The following is a 24268-nucleotide window of genomic DNA, read 5'->3' as shown; positions in this document are numbered from 1 at the left end:
TTATTTTTTTGCTTGTTGGACGGAATAATTATTAAAAAAAAATCATGGCACTCACTCCATTGTATGAGCTTATCCTAACTTATATATTGTTGGATTTCTGCCAAAAACACCCATGAGGGATAAATAACAACAAACTTTCTAATTAAACAGTGTCAGAAAATGTTTATTTCAATCTTAACTGAAAGATTGTAAGAGATAAGCTGAAACTTGGATGTTTATGATGTATTTTGACTTTTATTTGAATGTTTTGCTGTTGGAGGAAAGAAAACATCAATTAAAGGTACACTCCATTGTAGAAATTTTGTTGCCACAACTTTTAGCTCATTAAAGGGGATGTCAAAGCCGCCAGAGTGCAAGCGAAGGACCACTGGCTATCCAGCTGATTTCCTCCTTTAAATACGATACATTTTTGAAATGACTGATACGCAGAAAGGTGTTGTTGATACTTCCACGTGGCCCGTTTTTAATTGTATCTGATAATTAGTGTATAATTTGACTTAGTCCAAAGGTTAGGGACGATGAGCGGTGAGTTTTGGTCAGGCGTTCTCGGCGGGCGCCCGGATCTCGCCCTAACCCGTGGTGGTGCGGTCCCCGCTCTTGTGTCGGGATCCGCCGCTAACGTGAAGCTGGTAAGGAGAAACTGGTCGGAGCAATTAAAGGGGAAATGTTGCACGAATATAACTCCGATTTGGCCCTTAAATTACATCTAGAACAGTTGTAAACACTTCTGTTGCATCATATCATCACAAACTTTGCACAAGCTGGATGCGTGGCGTTTTTTCTGTTGATACTTACTCTGATGTTGCACACATCGCATGGCGAGGGACAGGAAAGGGTTAATTTTTTCCGCCGCCGACATTTTTGTTCGGCGCTCTGTGGCAACTTTTTTCAAAAAAAAAAAAAAAGAAAAACACAACTTACATGTGCACGGTTAGCCAGCACTATTACTCACTACAGTGAAACCAGTGAAAAGCAAGAATGTGCAGTGTTTCCATTTCTAAACGTGTTGCAGTTTTGCACACCAGCGCGCCTTTTGTTGCACAGGGCTGCCTGTGCTCGCCAGTGCGTGCACGGTGGAGCGTTTGTTAGCCACACTTAGCTTCAATTCAAGAGCTGCTTTTTGCATGAAAGTAAACAGACACAGGTCGAGGCTGCTCCTGTCAGCGTGTGTGGTTTGAGAGATGGGCGTACATGCAGCTTGTAGTAACAGAGCGCGGCATGGGAGTCGCGCTGCGGCCACCACTCGTGTTGTTGCTGTGGTGCGTTCAAGGACGTAGGATCGTTTAGGCTTGAACGCAACTTCTGTGCAGCAGAAGCCCCGAAATTTAAATGACAAGCAATTCATTTAGCCTCGTTGTTGGGTGGTGCAGTTATTTAAGATAAATAAAAATAAATGTAACATTAACACAGCAGCGTAGGGATTTTATTGTGTAGTACATTTTGTATAAGTGTTGTACAATTTGTGTCAAATGTATTTTTTTTTTTTTTTTTTAAACCAAGGTAAAATTTATTTTGATCTCAGCAGTAATGAATTAAAAATAGTCTCGGATGAATTTAACGTTAAGACAAATGGACTTTTAACTTTTTATCTAGCATAGTTTGTTTTTTTTCCTTATGTAGACAATTACTGGTGAGACTCCGGGCAGCTTTCTTCACATTAGTAATCAGTATAAATACATTCAGTCACATATAAGCAATGCCATTAATTTGGCAATAAAAGACAACAATGTGGTACGCATCATTAACCTTGAATATCTTCTAATGAAGTTTGTGTATATATATTGAATTACAGGTTTAAATGTATATCTCTGCACTGCCCTACAATGGTCCAGTGTTGTGTTGCTTTCACACTAAAATTGGGATGTCAAAGTCGAAGAGGGTCGTGTCAGATAAATCATTTGGCACCACAAGAAATGCATAGAAATGATTTAAAAACATAATCGAAACCGATTAGATCAGATCAGTATATTAGATGAGTGTATTTCTGTTTGTTCTTTCCATTCAGGTGAATGAAAGGTACTTACATTTAAAGAGGGCATAAACAACAACAATTCCAAAACACAACAACAAAAAAGAAAAGAGATAATACACGTTGCACGTTTGGGGTCACTGGGGTCTGGAAATTTCTCATTCAGTTAGCAGTTAATAAATCCAGTTACTGTGACATCACAGACTGTGATCAGAGCAAAACCATCTAGTCTTCACATCATGCTGCATTTATCATGCTGCGAGTGAGCGTCACAAAGCCGTAACACCAGTGGTTGAAAATGGAGCTCATATAGTTTATTTTTGTGTTTTTTTGACCAATTATTGCCATAGACATTTAATTTATAATTCAGAAAATGTCCCAACTCACCAAAATAAGCATTGTCTTTTCAGATCTCAGAGGGGTTTTTGTCCATCCCTCATTTGTTGAGATGTTTAGTCAAAAAAGGGAACCCTTAAAGGCGAAACAGTTAATTATGTAAACAATATAACTGAATGTGAAAACATTGATTGCTGATTGTAGCCCGATAAAATTTCATTTCAGGGCTGTTTCATAAGATCACGCTTCAGAGTCACTCGCTTCATCTACTCCTTTACTTCACAAACTCCAGATTCTTACTATTTATGATATCAATATTTTTCAGATATGCGTTTTTATTTATAAGCTAAATTCAAGTGATGGTAATATTCCTGGACAGTTCAAGACTTACTTTAAATTAAATTCAGAGATTCATTCTTATTCAACTCGACAATCCTCAGATCTTCATCCTCCTAAATTTCTCACTTGCAGAGGTCAATTTTCGGTGAGATTTAGGGACTAAACTGTGGAATGATTTTTACCACTTGGCAAAGAGCTCGTCCTCTGAAATATTACAAAAGACGTTTGAAGGACCAATTGACTTCTGTTTTCCCAATGTATTGTTATACATGTATCCATGTTCTTTTTTTTTTTTTTTTTTTGTGTTTCACTCATAGTGACATGTACCATCTTATTTGCTCAGGAGTCAATATAATATAAGTTGTAAAAACAATATCCCATGCACACTCACACACACTTATTTTTTTGTATTTATTCTTTATTATTTATATATTGCATTATTAGTTTGCCATCACTTTTGTGTAGTTTTACTTCCTGTTTTGTGTATGTTAATCTTGACATGAAATTTTAATATCTTCGGTGGAGGCTTCAAATAAGCCCATTGGGTTTTTTGCCTCTTCCTGCACCTATAGTATTTATATTTGATATTTCCTGTATATTTAAAAGAAAAACTGCAAAACAATAAACTAAACTAAACTAATCATGCAGATCTGATGGATGTTGTACTGATTTTAATTGAAATGATGTGTGTGTAGTGAATCAGTCTGTGCCTTGCTCTTCCTTGTGGTACAGTTAGTGCTTCAAACCCCAGTTGTTATAGTTCTGTTTTGTCTTTTTCCCCCTAGTGCTTGATGTGGTTTCAGTGGTGACGACCCAGAGTTTCTTCAGTCATGTCTGTGAGGGAATCTTTTAACCCTGAAAGCTATGAGCTGGACAAGAACTTCAGACTCACACGCTTTGCTGAGCTCAAGGGCACAGGCTGCAAGGTTAGGTGTCCATATGCATCTGCCCTGGATGTATTATTGCACACACGAGTTCTCCTCATCAATATAAAAGCTAGGTATGAAAATTACTAAGGTGTTTTCTCATCCTAGGTCCCCCAAGACGTTTTACAGAAGCTGCTAGAAACTTTACAGGAAAACCACTATCAAGAGGATGAACAGTTCCTGGGGGCAGTTATGCCTCGGTTAGGTAATTATGTCACCTATTACTGTATGTCAATTACCGTATTTTCTGGACTATAAGCCGCTACTTTTTTCATAGGTTTTGAGCCATGCAGCTTATACAAAGGTGCAGCTATTCTGTGGATTTTTCTTCCACCGCTCGGGGCGCTCTAACCAGAATTAGAATCAAAACTAAGACAAAATAAATGCAAAGAAGAATACGCTACTTCTTCTTTAGCAGATAGAAGTAGAAGCAGATTTCAAACAGATGAATAGATAAATAAATACCGGTTATTTTCTCTGGGTTCAGTCCAGTTTTAATCAGCAAAGTTGCTGCCGTGTTAAAAGACACTGTTAGGAAAGGATCTATTTAGGTACAAACATGTACATCATTTACAGTTCAAAATCCTTCTGTTCATGTAGTAAATATCTAATCTAACAACATAAATATCTGCGGCTTGCATATCTTTTTTTTTTTAAATAGAGCGGATGCGGCTTGTATGCAGGTGCGGCTTATAGTCCAGAAAATATGGTATTATGACTACAGTATTGTGATAACACAAACCTTCAGTGTCTTTCAGTCTAAGAGGAGTTGCTCTTCTGACCACAACCTATTTCCTTTGGCATAATTGTTGAAGATTTATTATTAATGAAGCAGTTCAGGTCAAAGGTTTGACATACCTGCTCATTCAGAAACAATGTCCGGCTTGTCAAAAAAGGTGTAATTATGAGTCATCATCAAGCTATGACACAAATTCTTGATCCTGGTTTAAACCGGTTTGTTTTTATGCACGAACCTCAAAATCCTGATTAAGTTGACTCTGGTTTTGTGAAGTGTCTTTAACAGGATTTTGATGCACATGAGATCATTTCTTTAAACTGAGTTTTGAAGTGAAAAGGTCCAAAGTGTGAAAGAAATGTATTAAACCAATTAGTTGATTTTCTTGTCCGTTAAATTGCTGCAGGAGAACCTCCATCTCCCTCCAAGCAGACATTAACCTGTAAAGAGTCTCTTCAAGTGCTGTTTTATTTCTTGAAGGCATAGGCATGGACACGTGTGTGATTCCTCTCAGACATGGTGGGCTTTCTCTGGTCCAGACAACAGACTACATATATCCCATTGTGGACGACCCCTACATGATGGTACGGACATTCTCATTTATTTAACTTTTTTTTCTGTGCTCCATTGTGATCCTCTTACTTGTAGATGGGAGACTTTAAAAAAATGTTTCTTTGAAATGAATTAATTGAGATGTTGCCTTACTTTCAATCTATGCTTTTTGCCAAGAAAAAAAATGTTCTGTTGCTAATGAGTATTTTTGTTTTGTAGGGGAGAATTGCTTGTGCCAATGTTCTAAGTGACCTGTATGCCATGGGAGTGACGGAGTGTGACAACATGTTGATGCTTCTGGGAGTCAGCAACAAAATGTCTGAGAAAGTAAGACGCATGTCCTTATCATAAAGTTTCTGAGAATTAAAATTTGTGTATAAACTTTAACAAGGTTAGATTTACATAAACACGTATTATTATTATTGTAATTATTATTATTATTATTATTGGGGCAGTTGATCTGTAGTTAACCCCCTGCAGGAGGTTCACTTAATATCAGTTTTTCCCTAAAACATGTCCCATGAGCCACTTTTCCTGCCTGCTTCCTTAAGCCTGATACCAAACACTTAAGAGATATGCATCTCACCCTACATGTGAATTCTATTAATATTTATCTTCATTTAGGATTATATAATCAGGGGTGCACGGGACTCCAGGGATAGTCTATTGCACGTTTTAGATGTTTTCCTGCCTCAACACAACCCTGATAGACAAGGCTGTGTCACCAACAGAGTTGTGTAGATCTTGATGACATGTTGATGACGACCAGTGATTAGAATCAGGTGTGTTGAAGGCAGGGAAACATCTAAAACACAGTAGACTAGCCCTGGAGTCCCGGGTTGTGCACACCCCTGTATATAATCATATATAACAAAAAAGAAAGTTGGGTAAAATATACTTGCATAAATATGCACCTTTGGAGAATATCAGGTAGTATTGGTGACTGTTTCAAAATTAAAGAGCAACACAAAACGTATGCTTTTAGAGCGTGGTGTTCGCACGCACACCCACACACAGGCCAGATGGCACTGATGGAGCTGGCTTGAAATGTCGGGCTATGCGGCTTGGCAAAGCTCAGCCAGCTCCATCAGTCTTTCATCAGTCCAGTTCATCAAGTCTTGAATGGGACCTCACAGCTGAGGAGCTGTTAATGAGGAGCTCATAGAGATGTCTGGGATTCCCTTCTACGTCTTGTAATCTAAAGTGCCCCATAAACTGTCACTGAATGTCAGGGATAATAATTCAAGCAAGTGTAAAACATTAAAAGGCCAAACTGAGGAAGAAAGGAACAAAATCCCCTCAGAACATTTGCAAAGTTGGCTAAAGATGTACGAAAACGATATACTTTGAAATATAAGATTAAAAGTATGATTGCAAGACAAAAAATACTAAAATAAAATAATTGTAAGACATTTAGGAGACGGGGAATCAAAACAATTAGTGAAGTGTGAAATTCATGAAACACTGGCTCTATAAATCTATAAATATAAACCTTAGGAAATGAAGCTCAGAGCGACAGAGAGGGTGTGTGCTCTCTGCAAGTGGACAGGAAGCTGATCGTTCACCTAATGTAGTATTTTTTTAATCAGGGGCGACATCTCATCTATCCACAGTCAAGGTCTGCACACATGTTGCAATAACCTTAAATTAGTTCAAGTTTGATTTCTGTGCAGGTTTTGATTGAATAAAGCCGACGTGGTGCATGTTCCAATTTACAACTGCATTGATCAGGTTTTTGTAAATTAGGCTCAATTAAGTTCCAGAAGCACTGTTGGTCTTGCATACTTCTTCGTCAGTGGATCGTCATCATCCGTTTTGTTTAAGTTGGTGCCAGTACATCCATACATGTCTCTTGTCAGTCGCAGTTGTTATCGTCATCGTTGCATTATGCCGTTCATTTAGGCTCCAACGTTTCTGTTTATTTACAGGAGAGAGACAAAGTCATCCCACTAATCATCCAGGGCTTTAAGGATGCGTCAGAAGAGGCTGGCACATCTGTTACAGGAGGACAAACGGTGCTCAACCCCTGGGTAGTGATGGGAGGAGTTGCCACGACAGTCTGTCAGCCCAATGAGTTCATCATGTAGGAATGACTTTCAGATGCATCTTGTCACCTTTATTCTTCCTCGTATGGCTTAGTAAGAAAAGAAATCCTGATGATGTATCGTCTGACACCCTTCAGGCCAGACAATGCAGTACCAGGAGACGTGTTGGTGTTGACCAAACCTCTAGGAACACAAGTGGCTGTCGCAGTGCACCAGTGGCTGGATATTGTAAGTCCTGCTCATTCATTCATTATTCATTATTAATTGGAGGAACTACATCTCTTAGGAAATGCACTAATGGCTCTGGCTGTATTTGCTTTTCGTTTTCAGCCCGAGAAGTGGAACAAGATCAAGCTGGTGGTAACCCAGGAAGATGTAGAATTGGCCTACCATGAAGCTATGATGAACATGGCCCGGCTCAACAGGACGGGTAAAACCATTATTCGTGTCCCCTGAACTGGTTTTTGCATTGCCCTTTTATTCAGAATTGTAGTTGTTTTTGTGGTTTGTGTCTGAATACGTTTGACCAGAACTTCATCAGATGTTAAAAAGTGATGAAATTTGAAACCACAGCAGCCTCTGCAGGCAGCTGGCTATATTGCACCCTCTGTGGCTAAGTAGTTATATAGAGGATTTTGTCGTCATTAAAATATTTGCAAATTAACACTTTTAGCATTGAATATCAGAGCAAAAAAAAAAAAAAATATATATATATATATATAAAAAATAAATATCAGAGCAAAATAAATAAAAGTTGGCAATTTTCAGATACACTCCACCTGCTTTTCTGCACTGTTTCTTAACTGTATATACTGTTCATATCCTGTGGTTATACATATTTTTATACGTATCTTTTTGTATTTTTTATATATTTTTATTTCTGACTTTTCAGTCTTTTTACCCCTCCCCTACATGTGTGTGCTAAGTGTACTGCTGACAACAAAATAAGTTTCCCCACTGAGGGAGAAAATAAAGGATATCTTATCTTATCTTATCTTATACCACTGAATAACCGGAGACTTGATCCCTTAAAGTCCATTCAGTTATCCCAACGCACATCTGAGCTCCTTCTCTCCCTCTCTCTCCTCATAGCTGCTGGTCTCATGCACACCTTCAACGCCCATGCAGCTACCGACATCACGGGATTTGGCATCCTCGGACACGCTCAGACGTTGGCACGACAACAGCGAAGTGAGGTGTCCTTTGTCATCCACAACCTTCCAGTTCTCGCCAAGATGGCAGCCGTCTCCAAGGCCTGTGGGAACATGTTTGGACTCATGCACGGCACCTGCCCTGAGACATCAGGTATGAACGTGCACAGATCTGCCGTCGTTTACTATCAGCATCGTATATTTTTAATTCAGACGGCATCACTGTATATAGCCTCTTAGTAGTTTAAGCCTCAACGTATGTGTAAAACTGAAGAAATCGATTCATTAGTCAGTAAAGTAAAAGCGGTTCGGTTCAGATATTTACAGAAGCCGGTTTATAAAAAGCAGGGCAAAATATCGAGGAAAAAAAAGAAAGAAGAATAATGATTTTCTTTAGATTTAAGGAGATCTTTTTATTTTAATAGAAAGAAGACTTTACTTAGGTCAGAATATCAGTATACCGTGAACAAAATAGGATGCAACTTTTCTGCAAACGTGAGAAGGCCTACTAATGTAGACATGAACGGGCACGGCAGAGGAAAGATAGATGAATCCCATGTATTTAATTTGATTGGAAACCCTGATAACAAAAACAAAGGCTTCAAGCTCAGCTTTGCTGACAAGTTTTCAATCTCATCATCAATGAGACCTGAAAAAAAACTCATTTGATAGCCAAGTATTATCTGCACCAGCGTTAAAGGGAAAGTTAGTTTTTTTACAACCTGGACCTTATTTCTGGCATTTTTTATGGTCGTATACTCACCCAGGCAAGTTTGGTGTCATTTGGAGTCCTTCAGAAGATATTAGGGGTTTTTTTGCGAGCCGCTTCTCCATATAATGGTAGCGCATGAGGGCACAGCGGGACACAGACGATGCAGTGTCTAAATAACACATGATTGCCGCGAAACTCGTTCATTTCTTTTATGAATCACTAGATCTGCTTCCAGGACCTGTTGTCTACATCCAGGGATGTGTGTGTAACAAATAAATCCGTTTGTAAACAAGACCTCTGACCTGCATGACGTCATCTCTGTGCGCGCATCCCAGACACAGCTCCGTGTACAGCTGGAGTTCCTACTGTTAGTTTACTGTTAGTTATTTGAAACATGTCTGAATATTTGTCAAATTCTGAGGTTGTGGACGACGACTTTGAATATGATGGACGTCCTTACCGTTTTGAGCCAGAGTATACGGCTAAAGAGCTCACTGAACGGAGGACAGAGTGCGCGCACAGAGATGACGTCATGAGTTCAGAGGTCTTGTTTACAAACTGATTTATTTAATACACACACAGCCCCGGATGTAGACAACAGGTCCTGGAAGCAGATCTAGTGATTCATAAAAGAAATGAAGAGTTTCGTGGCAATCATGTGTTATTTAGACGCTGCACCGTCTGTGTCCCGCTGTGCCCCGTTCACTACCGTTATATGGAGAAGTGGCTCGCAAAAAAACCCCTAATATCTTCCAAATGACACCAAACTTGCCTGGGGGAGTATACGACCATAAAAAATGCCAGAAATAAGGTCCAGGTTGTAAAAAAACGAACTTTCCCTTTAAGATCGGTGATTTAAGGCCTTTCATGAGCAGTCTTTGACAGCATTGTTTTGTGGTGCTATATATTTCATGTTTATGTAGGTGTAATTAGGTGTTTGACTCCGGTGCTCAGCTGCTGTCTTAGTCAGGGAACTTCTTTCCCTGGTTAATAACACAGCGTTGGTTTTTGAGGACCAGTGTTTCTCTTTTTCCTTCTCAATCAGGACAGAGTCTATAATTGAGCACGTCCAACCCCCTCCAGAAAACGCGATGGGGTGATGTAGTCAGAGTCCTTATTTGTTATTGTGAGGTCCCCTTCTGAGTTTTTAATTAACCGACTACAGAGTCTTTGTGATTGCAAACCTGCCGGATGCCGATCTTGATTACCCGGGCACTATTTGATTGTCTTGATTTTTCTTTCTGGCCCAAAAAGCTGCTGATTGTTAAACCATAGAAGCTGACGATGTCAGTCTGATAACCAAAAAAATAGAAATAAATGTTTGCCTGTCTCAACGTGTCAAATGTCTAAACCAACACAACAAAGCTCATCGGTGGGAGCAGATTGGACATTTCTGATCGCTCCCAAGTTGCCAGCTCGTCGTCATCTCTTTATTCTTTATTCGGATCCCCATTAGCTTCCACTGTCGTGGTTGCTAATCTTCCTGGGATCCACATAAAACATCACATAAACATACAATACAACATACAAAATAAACTGACACTTGTCAGTCTAAATCTAAGTACATTAAAAATGGCAATAATATAAAAATAGAGATATAAAAATAGAGAAACATTTGTCAAGCATCATGTACAAAAACATTGATTATTCTAACTGTGTGGTCTCACTCATACATTTTTGTTTAATAGATCTTTTGAATAAATATTTGCTTTTGATACTTTTCATATTTGCAGGTAATGTGTTCCATTGTTGGGTGGCTCTATAAATAACAGATCTTTTAAGTAGTTGGTTTTGGAAGTGTCAAATAACCTAAGCTTACCTGTCTAGTATTGTGATAATGCTTTAGACCAGCATTTAGTAACTGATCTCTAAAGAAATCTGGCTTCCCCTCAATCATTGCATTTCTGGAAAACCTTATGATACTACATGTTAACTTGGCCTCTACAGTTAACCATGTCAAACTATAGTGCATCCTTGCCACTTTGGTTCTAAATGAACAATTAAGTGCCACTCTTGCTGCTCTATTTTGTGCTAATTGTAGTTTATTTTCTCGTCAGCCTCACAAGTAAAGGAAACCTTTGTCTCCTTTGATTCACAGGAGGCCTGCTCATCTGTTTACCCCGGGAGCAAGCCGCCCGCTTCTGTGCCGAGATCAAATCCCCAAAGTACGGAGAGGGCCACCAAGCATGGATCATCGGCATCGTAGAGAAAGGAAACCGCACTGCTCGAATCATTGACAAGCCCCGAATCATCGAGGTGGCACCGCAGGCAGCCACGCAGAACGTCAACCCGACACCTGGTGCAACTTCTTAATTGTTTCCGTTTTGCCAACATCACAGACCTGAACCCAAAAGCTCTGTTGAGAGATTTTAGATCCATAAACTACAAAAACATCATCCTAGAGTGTTGAAATATTCACACAAAATAGTAAGTACACAACAAAGACTGGGTTGGCGTGCGTCTGCGCGGAAGCAGCCCCACACAGTGGCCTCGGGGCAGTGAACTCACCCTGCAGTAAACCCCGTGATAAGAAATTGGGAAGAAATAGAGCATACGTGTAATCCATTTGCCTTTTGTGTCTGTTCTGTTTTTTTCCGGTGAATGTGCTTGATTGGCAGGCAGCTTCTGGCAAGAGAGTGATGATGAAGACAATAATTTCATACCGTTGGTTCATTTTGAATCCCTGGAAGTTTGGAGTCCGTTGCCTCTTTGTCTCTTTTAAAATCGCTCTCATCAAACAAGCACACTGTGCTCGGGTGTTTTTGTTTGTTGTCCATTCACATTGTACAGTTTAAAAGCCTAGTTTTAGTACGTTACTGTAAGTGATGCCTCCGAAGACATAGAATGACCAGAATGGCTTTTTTTTTTTTTTTTTTAATTACTTTAACTTTTTGTATAATCTCCACATAAACGAATAAATATTCAGTAAGAAAGATGGTTTGTTCTCGCTACTTTGTAGCTACAGTCCTGTGAATTACCTTAAACAAATTGATGAAGCGATTCTGCTCCATTGTGCGTTCTTGAAAGGTCATAACGTAGTCATAAAGGAAGTGAAATCATGTCCCAGTACGCCATGTTAATCAGCGACACCATGCAACTTTCCTTGTAAACGATCAAACTTTCTGAAGTTTCCACGGGTGTTCTGCCGTAGTCGGGGAGGTTGTTGCTTTTGTTTGGGATCTGATCTACTTTGTTTATATCATGTTACCAGACGTAATAGAACTGACCGTCAAAGTTTAGACCTTTTTTTTTTAATCCTCATAGATAAATCTGAAAAACCTCTGTAAATGTTAGAAACAAGATAAGGTCTCGATCCCGCCTCTTACAATAAACGTCTCTTATAATACACTCCTTTTCTGCGTTTTTAATGTATTCAAATATATTTGAATTTACAAGGAAGTGTTAGGGTCGGGCTCATGATTAAGAAACGTACGATGGATTTCCCTGGTTTATAATGTACAAACTAGTCATGTGCGTTTGGTGTTCGAGTGTTTTATTTATGAATAGAAAATGACATCCAATTATAAAGAGCAACTTCATACAAGTGGCGTTAAACAATGCATTTCAAACAGTATTGTGTTCTCAAGGCAAATCTATTTACAAGTGTCATACGCCAAAACCATAGGCCATAAATAAAGATTATGGTTTGATGTTTTTACATTTGTCTGCATTAGATTTTTATACAAACTTTTGGCACAGGTTTCCTGTCATTAAAGAGAATTTATTTCCCTCTGCAGCAAACAAAGCAGCTCTGGAAAGTGCAATATAAATAGAAATAAATTAGAGGAACAGCAAGTATTCCTTATGTCCGACTGAGTGGAATGCCCTGCTCCTGTAATGATCCAGATCATTAAGTGCAACATGTTTCTGGAACTGTTTTCATGAACGAAGGACAGCAAGGACCCTCTCTTCAGGGTTAGGCTAAATGTGCTTTTTCCCATTTTCTAAGTGCTTTGCGTGCTCCGCGGTCTTCTTATGGTTTTCAAGCTGGAAAAGCGCTTTGATGTCAACCATGGCCTTCTGAATGTGCAGGCCGAACCGGTACGAGTCCTGCGGGTCACACGCAGAGGAAGAAGACGTTTTGATTTTACACAGATAGCCACACAAGTAGATCCGCAGTCTGCAATAAAAGCGACTTTCGTCTTGAGCGCTTACTGTGTTAGAGCTGGAGAACTTGCTGGAGATGTGGAATGTGATGAGGTGTTCCCCAACAATGATATAAGACACACCGTATCCATCATCAGCCACCTGAGTGCGCACAAGATGAATTGTTATGACATGAATCCCCGTGTGACAGTACGACGGAGTATTAGGGCCAAACTAAGACAAAAAATAAAAAATAAAGTCGTAATATTACGAGAATAAAGTCGTAATATTACGAGAATAAAGTCGTAATATTACGAGAATAAAGTCGTAATATTACGAGAATAAAGTCGTAATTTATGAGAATATAATTTATGAGAACTCTAACAGGAAAAGCATCTTCTCCCTGTGTTAAAATTAGGAATATTGAGCAGTATCTTGTGAAGTTATATATGGGGTGGCAGTAGCTCAGGTGATAGAGCGGGTCGTCCAATGATCGGAAGGTCAGCGGTTCAAATCCCGCTCTGTCCCAGTTTGCTGTCGTAGTGTCCTTGGGCAAGACACCTTACCCGCCCTGTGTGAATGGGTTTGAATGTGTATGAATGTTTGTGGTGGTCGGAGGGGCCGTTAGGCGCGATATGGCAGCCACGCTTCCGTCAGTCTGCCCCAGGGCAGCTGTGGCTACAAATGTAGTTTACCACCGGTGAGGATGTGTATGAATGAATAATGATCTCTGTAAAAAGCGCTCTGGGTGCCTAGAAGAGCGCTATATAAATCCAAGTCATTATTATTATTATTATTATTATTATTATTATTATAATATATTTACGACTTTATTCTCATTATATTATGACTTTATTCTCGTAATTTTACGACTTTATTCTCGTAATATGACTTTATTCTCATAATTTTTTTGTCTTAGTTTGGCCCTAATACTCCGTCGTATGACTGGACCTTAGCTCTGAAATGAAATGAAATGACTCACAGGGCCGAATCCACCTCCAGCGCTCACATACTCAGGGAACTTGTTGATGTCCATAAGGTTGAGCTGCTGCTGTGGAGTCTGGCTTGTGGACAGCCTCCATGGCTCGGAAAGTACCTAGTAGTGTGGGCATGGAGAGTTGAATAGACATTGGATAAACTAGTTAACAAGAGACCAGAAAGATTGGAAAGATGACATGGTTATACTTCTAACCTTCTCAAGAAATGGTGAGTCCACACCCAGGTACTTGGACACGATGTAAAGGCAGAAAAGGTGACGGTCGATGCCAGATCCAGTCATGGCCAAACGATACATGTTTTGATGCTTCTCTGCTGCCTTACGAAACAGTGCCAGCCTACAGGTGTTCTGGTCACACAAACAAACCATTTAACATTCGTGCAAGTCTTTGGTGACATTAACATAATGACCGCCCAAGAACACGAGAGTTCAGAGTCCAGGGCGCGAGACACACTGCCCCTCGGTGTTGGTGACCGAGCCCTGGGCAGGACAACGTGACATTCAGTGTCACCATATCTGGCGCGTTCAGAGCTGGATTAAATAAATGGACTACACTAGGCAGACTGTGATTTTTGGGCCCCCCTCCATCGATGTTATTTATGAAATCTTAAACTTACCAAAGTTACTAATAAAAGTTAATTCACATTTTACATAGTCAAGTTGGTTCTTTGTATTCCAAAATAAGTCATGTGTTGTATATTAAACAGTCTATCAGACTATTTTTAGATTTTTATTATTTATACGTTATTACAACACTATTAAATGCTATTAAATTATCCTTATCTTATCGATTGCGAGTATCATTGTTAAGGTATTAGTAAATCATCAATAGGTGTCAGCATTGCTATGTAAACAGAGTAAAATAAGATAAATGTTTTAAGCTATTGCATTTTGCAGAAAATCTTAATTAAATGTGTTGATTAAATTGAACAGTTAAATAAGAAGTCAAATCTACAAAGACCAATAAAATTTGCAGTAAGACAAAGTGTGCTGTAGGATGTATGTCTGTATGTGTATATGTATGTATGTGTATGCGTATGCGTATGCAGACACGTCTGGGAGACTTGTGAGGCCCTGTGTGAAATGGCTGGGGGGGCCCTTGCGCGTGAGCGCGCGTGCTAAATTTTTGGGTTTTTCGGGTCGGATCGGGTGTCTATATGCGCAATTTTAACTCTCCAATTAGCAAAATACTGGATACCTTCCCCTGCCTCATCATCATCTGGGCTTGCCTCGACGCGGGGCCCCGCGGCTGCTTGAGACCCGGGCGGATCGGTGATTTTTGTAACAAATTTATCAAACGTGCCTTTCAGAGAGGCATTAAACTCTTCCATTTTCTTTCGTTTTTTTCTTTTTTCATCCCCTGATGGAAATTTCCTGATTCTGTCTCGTTCTCTCGACATTGTGTTGAACAACAGACACGCGTCATCATTGCACATATATTTATTGATATGCACAGACTAGTATATATTTAGGTCTGTAATGGAACGTGACTGTTGATATTTATAAGGGAAAAAAGGAAAAAAAAAACGGCCCATAGCGCGAGGCCCCTTGGGGCACAACATGTGCTCAGCATCTAATTTATCGGCAAAGCTTTTCATACACAATCTTAAAATCTGATATTTATGTTTTTGTGGGTTTTTTTTTTGCTCACTGTTGAAGCCGTGTCCTCCATGGCTTTCACAAAGGCGGCAGCCTCAGGGGTGCAGGACCGCACCGTCTCTGTCCGTCCATCTCTGAACATGCGGGTCATGGAGGACTCATACGTCAGACAGAACACACCCTGATCCTGCAAAGCAAACGCTTCGATGTGATTTCATGATGCTCTTAGGCATTCAGAAGACAGCAATGTGCAAAATTGTAAGTAGCTTGACTGAAAGCAGATGTACCCTGAACTGTGCCAGCTGCAGGGCCAGCTGGATGAAGGCATCAGGGCTCGTCCTGCACTTCTTGATCAATCCTTTGCCAAACTCATTGAACAGGCAGCCGTGGAAGTCCACATCCTCGGCTATCTTCTGGGCTGACAGGTATGACGTTTCTATGATATCTTGGCACTAAGATTGGAGGATACGGAAATAATAAACTACAGATGAACTCCTAAAATCAAATGACATAGTCTCTGGTAATAATTCAACTACTATACCTCCTGTGAAATCTGCCACTGCAGTCGAGTGGGATAAGGCAGACCCCTGTTCACGTCGCCTCTACAATGCCCTTCCTCTGTGTAGCCGAGGTGGAAACAGTCTGTTGCAACAACATACTGCACAGAGAGGAGATACAGCTGAAGAAGCATTCAAACCTGGACTCTACTTAAATTTCCATCTCTAAATTAAGTTTTATACCTCCCACATGTGTCCCACGACTGGCGCATCTGCCCAAGAATGTTCAATATTTACACCCATCTTTCCATTTGGATAAGAGATTAAGTTGAAAGACTTATCAAACCACCTAGAAAGAAGGAAAGAACATCATTTTTCAATGCTGTTTCAGGGAAACGCATTGCTGCAGATAACGTATCCATGCTGAGGCTGAGGCTGAAGCCTGAGGCCTGAGGCCTTCCTTGTGACTACCTGTCATGGCACTTTCCATGCAGCAGGGACTTGGCATAACTATCAAGTGAGTTGGTCTTCTTTTCGTCATAACCTTGAGGCTCATCGTCAAGTGTCAAGAAGAAAGCAGCTGACTCAATAACATCCAAGGACACTTTGTTCACGCCGTGGCTGAAATATTTAACCCGAGCCCGTGCCCATGGAACTCTACAAAAGAGAGGGAAAGCAATTTAGATGGTGTATATTTACTGACATCTGAGTGTGTATGTGTCCCCGCACGTGTGCGTATTTAAACATGCCGGTTTCCTGCAGTCAGCGCAGCGAGTTTCACTTCTCCTGGTTGAGGTTCTGATGTGTCATTCAGGATCCTTTGAAACTGCATCTCCAGTTCGCTTGGTAAGAGGTGGCGGCCTCCCGTATACAGCCACAGCAGGAAGAAGCGGCCTTTGTGGTAGACAGTCAGGTGCTTCCGGTCAGTCAGGTGCTGCACAATGTCTGCGGATAATGATGAATCAGAAATGAAAGCCAAGGTTGTAACAACAGGTATTAGAGTTAAAAATCAGAAATATGCCTAGGAATACCACGTCTTCTCATAAGCACACATAGGCCCAAATAAGCTACCCATAATTAGTTTAGTTTATTTTCGGTCATGACACAAAAAAAAAATAATAAAAAACCAAGAATAAAACTGACAACAAGAAAACGTTCAATTGTTCAAGGAAAACATAACAAAGAAGTTTCCAGTATACAAATAAACAAATAACATCTAGACCGAAAAAGGGGTAGGCTGAAGCAAAGCTTATTATTTGCCTACCCTCAAAAAGATTAATTAAATTAATAAAATAAAAGCAAAAAGTAAGAGAAAGACTGCCCGTAAAACAAATTGCCTCTGTAGGGATAACAAACATTCCTCAAAAAATAAAGAAGATTTTTAAAATAAAGGTGCAGTCTACATGTTACCATCATTCTTAAAAAATCAAAGCAAATCACCAATTAAATAAATACCCAAATCAACATCAAGCCACTCATTAATTTAATATAAAGGAAATCATCCTTCTTTTCAATGTTTTTTTAAATAAAGTTAAAGTTCTACATAATTTCAAATCTATATCTAATTTATTCCATCCATCCACCGCTGCCACTGTAATGCATCTCAGTTTAGTGTTGGTTCTGATAGTTGATTTTCTGTATCTGCTCTCCCCTCTGAGGTTGTAATGGCTTTGTCTTAAATTGAACATATTTTGGATACAGTCTGGCAGCATGTTATTGTTGAACCCATGAACCCCTGCCAGTCCGGAGAAGGGAAATCAGTAAGGAATCAGAGGATTTCTTTTATTTTTTTCATGCAAACACGTGCCGTGACAGAGTTCACGGAGCCGTGGCCAAAAGTGTGGCTGACTGGAACATCGTGTCAGCTGATGTCGACCTGAACAGGTGCTCACCTGTCTCAATGCCAGGGATGCGGGTGGTGTTAAACATCCTCTCCATCTGAGTGGAGCACATGGGAACAGTCCCCAAAGCTCTCAGCTGAAGTAAAAAAAGCAAGAAAAAAAAAGATGAAATCATTGGAAATGCAAAAAAAAATTAATAAATACTGTAAATGGCAAATTACCGGTGCATGTTCTCCCCGCTCCAGTTTCCGTCTGTACTGCAACATAGCATGAACAATGTTTCCCGCTCTGGCAGCCTGCCGGTGCGTCGGGGTCACGTACAGCAGGTCCTTTGCATGAACAAAACCAACATATCAAAAGCAGGCAAGAGAGCAAGTATCACAAAACAGAGATTTGATCCAAATGTTATTTTGTGGAGCTTCAACAATGAAGAAAGTTGCACTTTCTCATTTACCATTATATAAAAGTTGCTGTTAACCATGATGGGACTCCTGCTCCTGAGGTAGATGTACTCCTCCCACCAGTCACTAACCTTTAGAAGTCCACAGGTTATTATTGTGAAACATTTAGAAATTAAGCAAAGTGAATTTCCAGTGTGGCATCACGCGTCAGCGCCACTCACATAATTTGTTGCCCACCAGGATTTTAGGACCAGGTATCTCTGCAGTCGGCCTGCTTTGGATTCTTTAAAATCAAAGGCCAACATTTCCATCTGGTCATACTGTGCGTTGTCCAGCAGAGGACGGACCGACTCCAGGTACTGTGGAAAAGATGTTGAAACACACCGGGCAGACCAGGGGTCCGTTTCACAAAGCAGGTTCAACAAACTCTGAGTCTAATCCTGAACTCTTCAACTCTTAGATGATCTACTCTGAGATCGGAAACTCTGAGTTTTCGGTTCCAGAACAGCGGTTTAGAGTTAATTTACTCAACTCTAAGTAGTTTCACCTGGAGTTAAGCGCATGCACCACAACTATAAAAAGCCAGTATCAATTGAGCCCTGATACAACGATCCACCATGGCAACCGGCGACAACAAAAGATCTGCATACGTTTTCTTTTTTTTTTTAAACTTTATTTAACATTTCAATTTACAAAATCCCTTTGAGGAAACATTAGTTTCTGAAGATCCACATACTTCACACCACTGGAGTTAGAAGTGTTAATACGTGCGTATGGCGAGTATGAGAGCAGATTTCGGAAAAAAAACCACGTTGTAATTGCCACACACCGTACTTGGGAATTAAAAGTTGCGTTCCGTATTGAACCAATACATACACATATTATGCTCTTATTTATTTATGTAATAATATAGGCTACAGGTGGAGGTCGGAAAATTTGAATATATTATGAAATCAATAAACAATTCAATCATCAAAATTATAACAAATAAAGGATTAACATATATTGCTTAGCCTGTAATGAGACTATGTACTGTAATATACATGTATTACGCGGTCTGATAACCATCTCCCGACGAATATTTAATTCTCTGCACATTAATGCTGCACCTTCATCAATTGTGTCTTCATCAAAAGGACATGCCATGTTCGTGACAATGGACTTCTAATATACCGTATTTTCTGGACTATAAGCCGCTACTTTTTTCATAGGTTTTCAACCGTGCGGCTTATACAAAGGTGCAGCTATTCTGTGGATTTTTCTTCCACTGCCCGGGGCGCTCTAACCGGAATTAGAATCAAAACTAAGACAAAATAAATGCAAAGAAGAATATGCCACTTCTTCTTTAGCAGATAGAAGTAGAAGCAGATTTCAAACAGATAAACAGATAAATAAATACCGGTTATTTTCTCTTGGTTCTGTCCCGTTTTAATCAGCAAAGTTGCTGCCGTGTTAAAAGACACTGTTAGGAAAGGATCTATTTAGGTACAAACATGTACATCATTTACAGTTCAAAATCCTTCTGTACATCTAGTAAATATCTAATCTAACAACATAAATATCTGCGGCTTGCATATCTTTTTTTTTTTTTTTTTTAAATAGAGCGGATGCGGCTTGTATGCTGGTGGGGCTTATAGTCCAGAAAATACGGTATATATTCTGACTCTGTTTTTAATGACAGATGACAGAACTTCGCCAAAACTCGCCTGCTGATTGAATGAATGAGGAAATCAAATGTGCGTGTGTCTCTGAAAGAGGCGGAGACACAGAGAAACTCCAGGTTCTTTGATATAAACCTGGTCCCGACCAGGTTAGGTTCAGAGTGTCTGTTACTACGGTAACTGACCGAGAGCTTAAGTTACCTCTCTTTGTGAAACAGGCTCGAGTTACCTCTCTTTCTCTGGTTTGAGTTACCTCCCTTTGTGAAACGGAAAACTCAGTTTCCCTCATTTCAGGGTTAACAGACTCAGAGTTTTCACTAAACCTGCTTTGTGAAACGGACTCCAGGGCAACCGAGACATGCAAACAGAAGTCCTGGATGACATCCGAGGAAGGTCTGCGTAATGTAAAGCGAGAATGTGCCCCGGCCTACCCTGTGAATGGTATCTTCCACGCTGGGCACAGGGAGCCTGGGTAGGGAGGCCTGGAAGCTGTAGAGCAGTGGTCTGCGTCCCGAGAACATCTTCACCAAGCTCTGGTGACAAAAAAAAACCACAACATCATCGTAACATATTCCAAGTCAGTTTTGAGATCTTCAGAGAAGGCTGACTGGGAAAAGGAGCAAGTCATCAGCACACAGAGAGAGAGAGAGAGAAACAGGGAGAGAAGTCAAAGAGAGAGAAGGACATACCAGCCACACTTTGGTTGATGCACTCATTCTTCCATGAGATTCAAAGATCCAGCCGTGGTAGGAGAGCAGAGCTTTGAGAGTGTATCTGAGCAGGTAGATGAGGAACAGCCACAGTCCCGTAGCGAACAGGATGGCCCCCAGCACCGCTCTGGTCTGCACTGACATACAGTCTCTGCTCAGAAAAGGCACAATGCTGCCGTTGTCAACATTTGGATGAACGTGAAACTAAACATAGTGGAGCAGAATGACTGTGGTTTTGATATTCATAAACTACGTCTCAACGTTGAATGTTTACGGTATGCTGGGCTGTGGGGGCGACTGACTTGTGTGGCAGGTTTTCCTTGATGACGTCAATCATTCCTAGTGATGGGTCTGTGTTGATATACAAGGAACTCATCATGGCGATCACAACTATCAGCCAACTGGACGGACTGGCGGGGTAGACTCCGGCGAGTACACCATTCTGTCAACAAAAACACAGAGTTCAAAATCAATACAACCGTTCCCAAGTGTCACCTCTGCTCTGTTCAGTGGGACAGATAATGCACGGCTTAGAAAAACTGACTGCAATATTTCAACACTTTAATATCATTGAGTTACTTTTTTTTTTTAAAGCAGACATCCACAGTTATTACAGACAAACAACAACATAACTTTTATCACCATGCCGTTGTTCATTTACAAATCATCGGCAGGTTTTGGGTCTGGGACATTCAAGTGTGCATTAACATAACGCCACAAGGAAAACACATAAGCCGTTCACAGCTTTTCAGGTACAGGACCTGGGCATCTTACAGTCCTTAAATCAACCATGAACTCCCCTGTGGCTAAAATTAGGCTTATCCTGGATCATGCATCAGGACAATTATCTGAAGCAAACTTGCAAAGCTACAGAAAAACGTTAAATTAATTAAATAACAGATTCAAAGTTTGGGAATGGCCGAATTAAAGTTCAGACCTCAATGAAACGTTGTGGCGGGACCTTTAGAGAGATGCACATGAGTGAATGCTCAAAAAGTTCAATGGATTGAAGCATTAATGCAAAAGAAAATGGGCGAAAACTCTTCCCCACCAACGTGACACTGATACAGTCTTACAAGAAACGACTGCTTCCAAAGGTTTTATGTCATGGGGGGGTACTTAATATTGCTCATATTGTTTCTTTACTTTTTGACATGGTGAAAAGTTATATATATTTTTATTTCATTTATTTTTTTATTTATTAACATACAGTGCAAACGATGACAAAAGACAGCATCAGTGTGTGTGTGTGTGTGTGTGTGGTGTGTGTGTGTGTGTGTGTGTGTGTGTGTGTGTGTGTGTGTGTGTGTGTGTGTGTGTGTGTCGTGTTTGAGTGTAAATAAGGTGATGAAAATAGATACATAAGTTGAGAATATTGATTCGAGAGTGAACAAATAAATAATTATCATATAGAGTGGTGTAACATGATATCATATAAATATAGCATAATAAATATAGTAATATCCTAATATAACATAATTTGTATAAAATATTATAACATATAACCAAATTATATCACCATACTATTATATATAACAATATAATACTATAGTTTAACATCCCAAGAGATTTCATAACTTAATATAATAATATGAAACAGTATATCATGAAAAGGCCAGAAATAATTATTAGAGTTAGAATTGGTCATTTATGTTTTGCAATGAGGGGTGAGATCAGACAAGAAAAGAAAAGTTATACTTTGTTGTCAGAGGTTCCATTTGCATAATGCCAATATCCACTACGATGACTTTTACTTTATGTACACAAAATTCCCAGGTTTAAGAAGGAGTCAGAGCTTTAGAGACAGTGCTTGTACCTTGAATTGAATGGCTTTCTTCTTCCATGCCGTCAGTCCTGACAGGTAGATGTTTCTGATGACCTCTTGGCTCAGTTTAAGTCCACCCCATCTGGACGCACAGTGAACTGGAAGCCCACTGCCTGGTGCGCCTCAGCCATCTCTGTGTGTCACTAACGTGGGTGAGGAATAACGATCAGTTTGTAGCTAAGTTACACGGTCATGACAGCACAGCATCTCAGCACCAAACCACACTCCAGTTGACTGATCAGTGAGGATTCAAAGAAGTACTCTTCTCCAGATGAACTGACAGTCTCAGATGTGAGGGATGCTTCTGTTGTCTGCTCATGACACGTTAAGTTAAGTCACTGATATGGGACTTACACACGTCTGTTAGGAATGGGCGATATTTTACCGTTCACGATATACCGTCAAAAAAATTCCTCACGATAAGAATTTATCATTTCGCGGTAAAAACGATAAATTCCCGTTGATGATGTTTTTGTGTAAAGCTGATTTATGGTTCTGCGTTAAATCAACGCACAACGTACGTGAAGGAAGGAAGGAAGGAAGGAGAGAGCAGGAGGAAAGAAGGAAGGAAGGAAGGGAAAAAGGAAGGAAGGAAGGAAGGAAGGGAAAAAGGAAGGAAGGAAGAAAGGAAGGAAGGAGAGAGCAGGAGGAAAGAAGGAAGGAAGGAAGGGAAAAAGGAAGGAAGGAAGGAAGGAAGGAAACAAGGAAAGGAGGAAGGAATGGAGAAAAGAGGAAGGAAGGAAGGAAGGAAGGGAAAAAGGAAGGAAGGAAGGAAGGAAGGAAGGAAGGAAGGAAGGAAGGAAGGAAGGAAGGAAGGAAGGAAGGAATGAAGGAAGGGAAAAGGGAAACAAGGAAAGGAGGAAGGAATGGAGAAAAGAGGAAGGAAAGAAGGAAGAAAGGAAGGAAGGAAGGAAGGGAAAAAGGAAGGAAGGAAGGAAACAAGGAAAGGAGGAAGGAATGGAGAAAAGAGGAAGGAAGGAAGGAAGGAAGGAAGGAAGGAAGGAAGGAAGGAAGGAAGGAAGGAAGGAAGGAAGGAAGGAAGGAAGGAAGGAAGGAAGGAAGGAAGGAAGGAGGAAAGAAGGAAGGAAGGGAAAAAGGAAACAAGGAAAGAAGGAAGGAAGGGAGAAAAGAGGAAGGGAAGAAGGAAGGAGAGAGCAGGAGGAAAGAAGGAAGGAAGGAAGGAAGGAAGGAAGGAAGGAGAGAGCAGGAGGAAAGAAGGAAGGAAGGGAAAAAGGAAGGAAGGAAGGGAGAAAACAAGGAAAGAAGGAATGGAGAAGAGAAAGAAAGAAAGAAAGAAAGAAAGAAAGAAAGAAAGAAAGAAAGAAGAAGAAAGAAAGAAAGAAAGAAAGAAAGAAAGAAAGAAAGAAAGAAAGAAAGAAAAGAAAGAAAGAAAGAAAGAAAGAAAGAAAGAAAGAAAGAAAGAAAGAAAGAAAGAAAGAAAGAAAGAAGGAAAGAAGGATAAATTCCCGTTGATTATGTTTTTGTGTAACAAACATGGTGGATCTGAGAGCGAGATAGATTTATAGTTAAAAAGGTGAATTGGTATTTTTTTTTATCGTCATTTTTATTGTTATCGGGATAAATGCCAGAAATTATCGTGATACATTTTTTAGTCCATACCGCCCATCCCTAATGTCTGTATGAAAAAAGGTCAAAATATTGTAAACTTTTTTCAAACTGAATGTCCTTCAGAAAAGTCTAAACAATTTTAGACTTCCCACATAACTCCGTACAATGACTGGGGGGACAGGTATAGTATGTCTTTTTCCATGTCATATGACCGAGCAGTCACCAAGTGGGACAAAGTTCAACGGCCAGATATAGTGGTGTAGCGGCTGAACATGTGCGCAGGTCTGAGACGGGCATGAAAATATAAACACAGAAC

The 24268-nt window shown here is 40.1% G+C and overlaps 2 protein-coding genes across 2 annotated transcripts; one reads left to right on the top strand and one right to left on the bottom strand.

The window, feature by feature from the left end:
* The first annotated feature begins 509 nt into the window (after positions 1-509).
* Positions 510-12424, top strand: sephs1 (selenophosphate synthetase 1). The gene is made up of 10 exons (XM_061722033.1): positions 510-629; positions 3430-3570; positions 3679-3775; positions 4787-4890; positions 5078-5185; positions 6787-6941; positions 7041-7131; positions 7234-7333; positions 7996-8208; positions 10865-12424. Exons 2-10 carry the CDS (start codon positions 3475-3477, stop codon positions 11077-11079), a joined length of 1179 nt encoding a protein of 392 aa, XP_061578017.1. The 5' UTR covers positions 510-629; positions 3430-3474; the 3' UTR covers positions 11080-12424.
* Positions 12425-12453: 29 nt separating this feature from the next.
* Positions 12454-22514, bottom strand: cpt1b (carnitine palmitoyltransferase 1B (muscle)). The gene is given in 19 exon segments (XM_061722024.1): positions 12454-12816; positions 12922-13014; positions 13835-13948; positions 14045-14197; positions 15501-15635; positions 15736-15900; positions 15990-16106; positions 16189-16294; positions 16417-16602; positions 16695-16890; positions 17838-17922; positions 18008-18115; positions 18241-18318; positions 18409-18546; positions 20280-20381; positions 20538-20709; positions 20861-21000; positions 22375-22451; positions 22454-22514. Coding segments are annotated over 19 exon segments (2355 nt in total). The 3' UTR covers positions 12454-12687.
* Positions 22515-24268: the final 1754 nt, after the last annotated feature.

Source organism: Cololabis saira, chromosome 5, assembly GCF_033807715.1.
Source record: "Cololabis saira isolate AMF1-May2022 chromosome 5, fColSai1.1, whole genome shotgun sequence".
In the NCBI taxonomy this organism is placed as follows: domain Eukaryota; kingdom Metazoa; phylum Chordata; class Actinopteri; order Beloniformes; family Belonidae; genus Cololabis; species Cololabis saira.
This window is presented reverse-complemented; position numbering and strand designations above follow the sequence as displayed.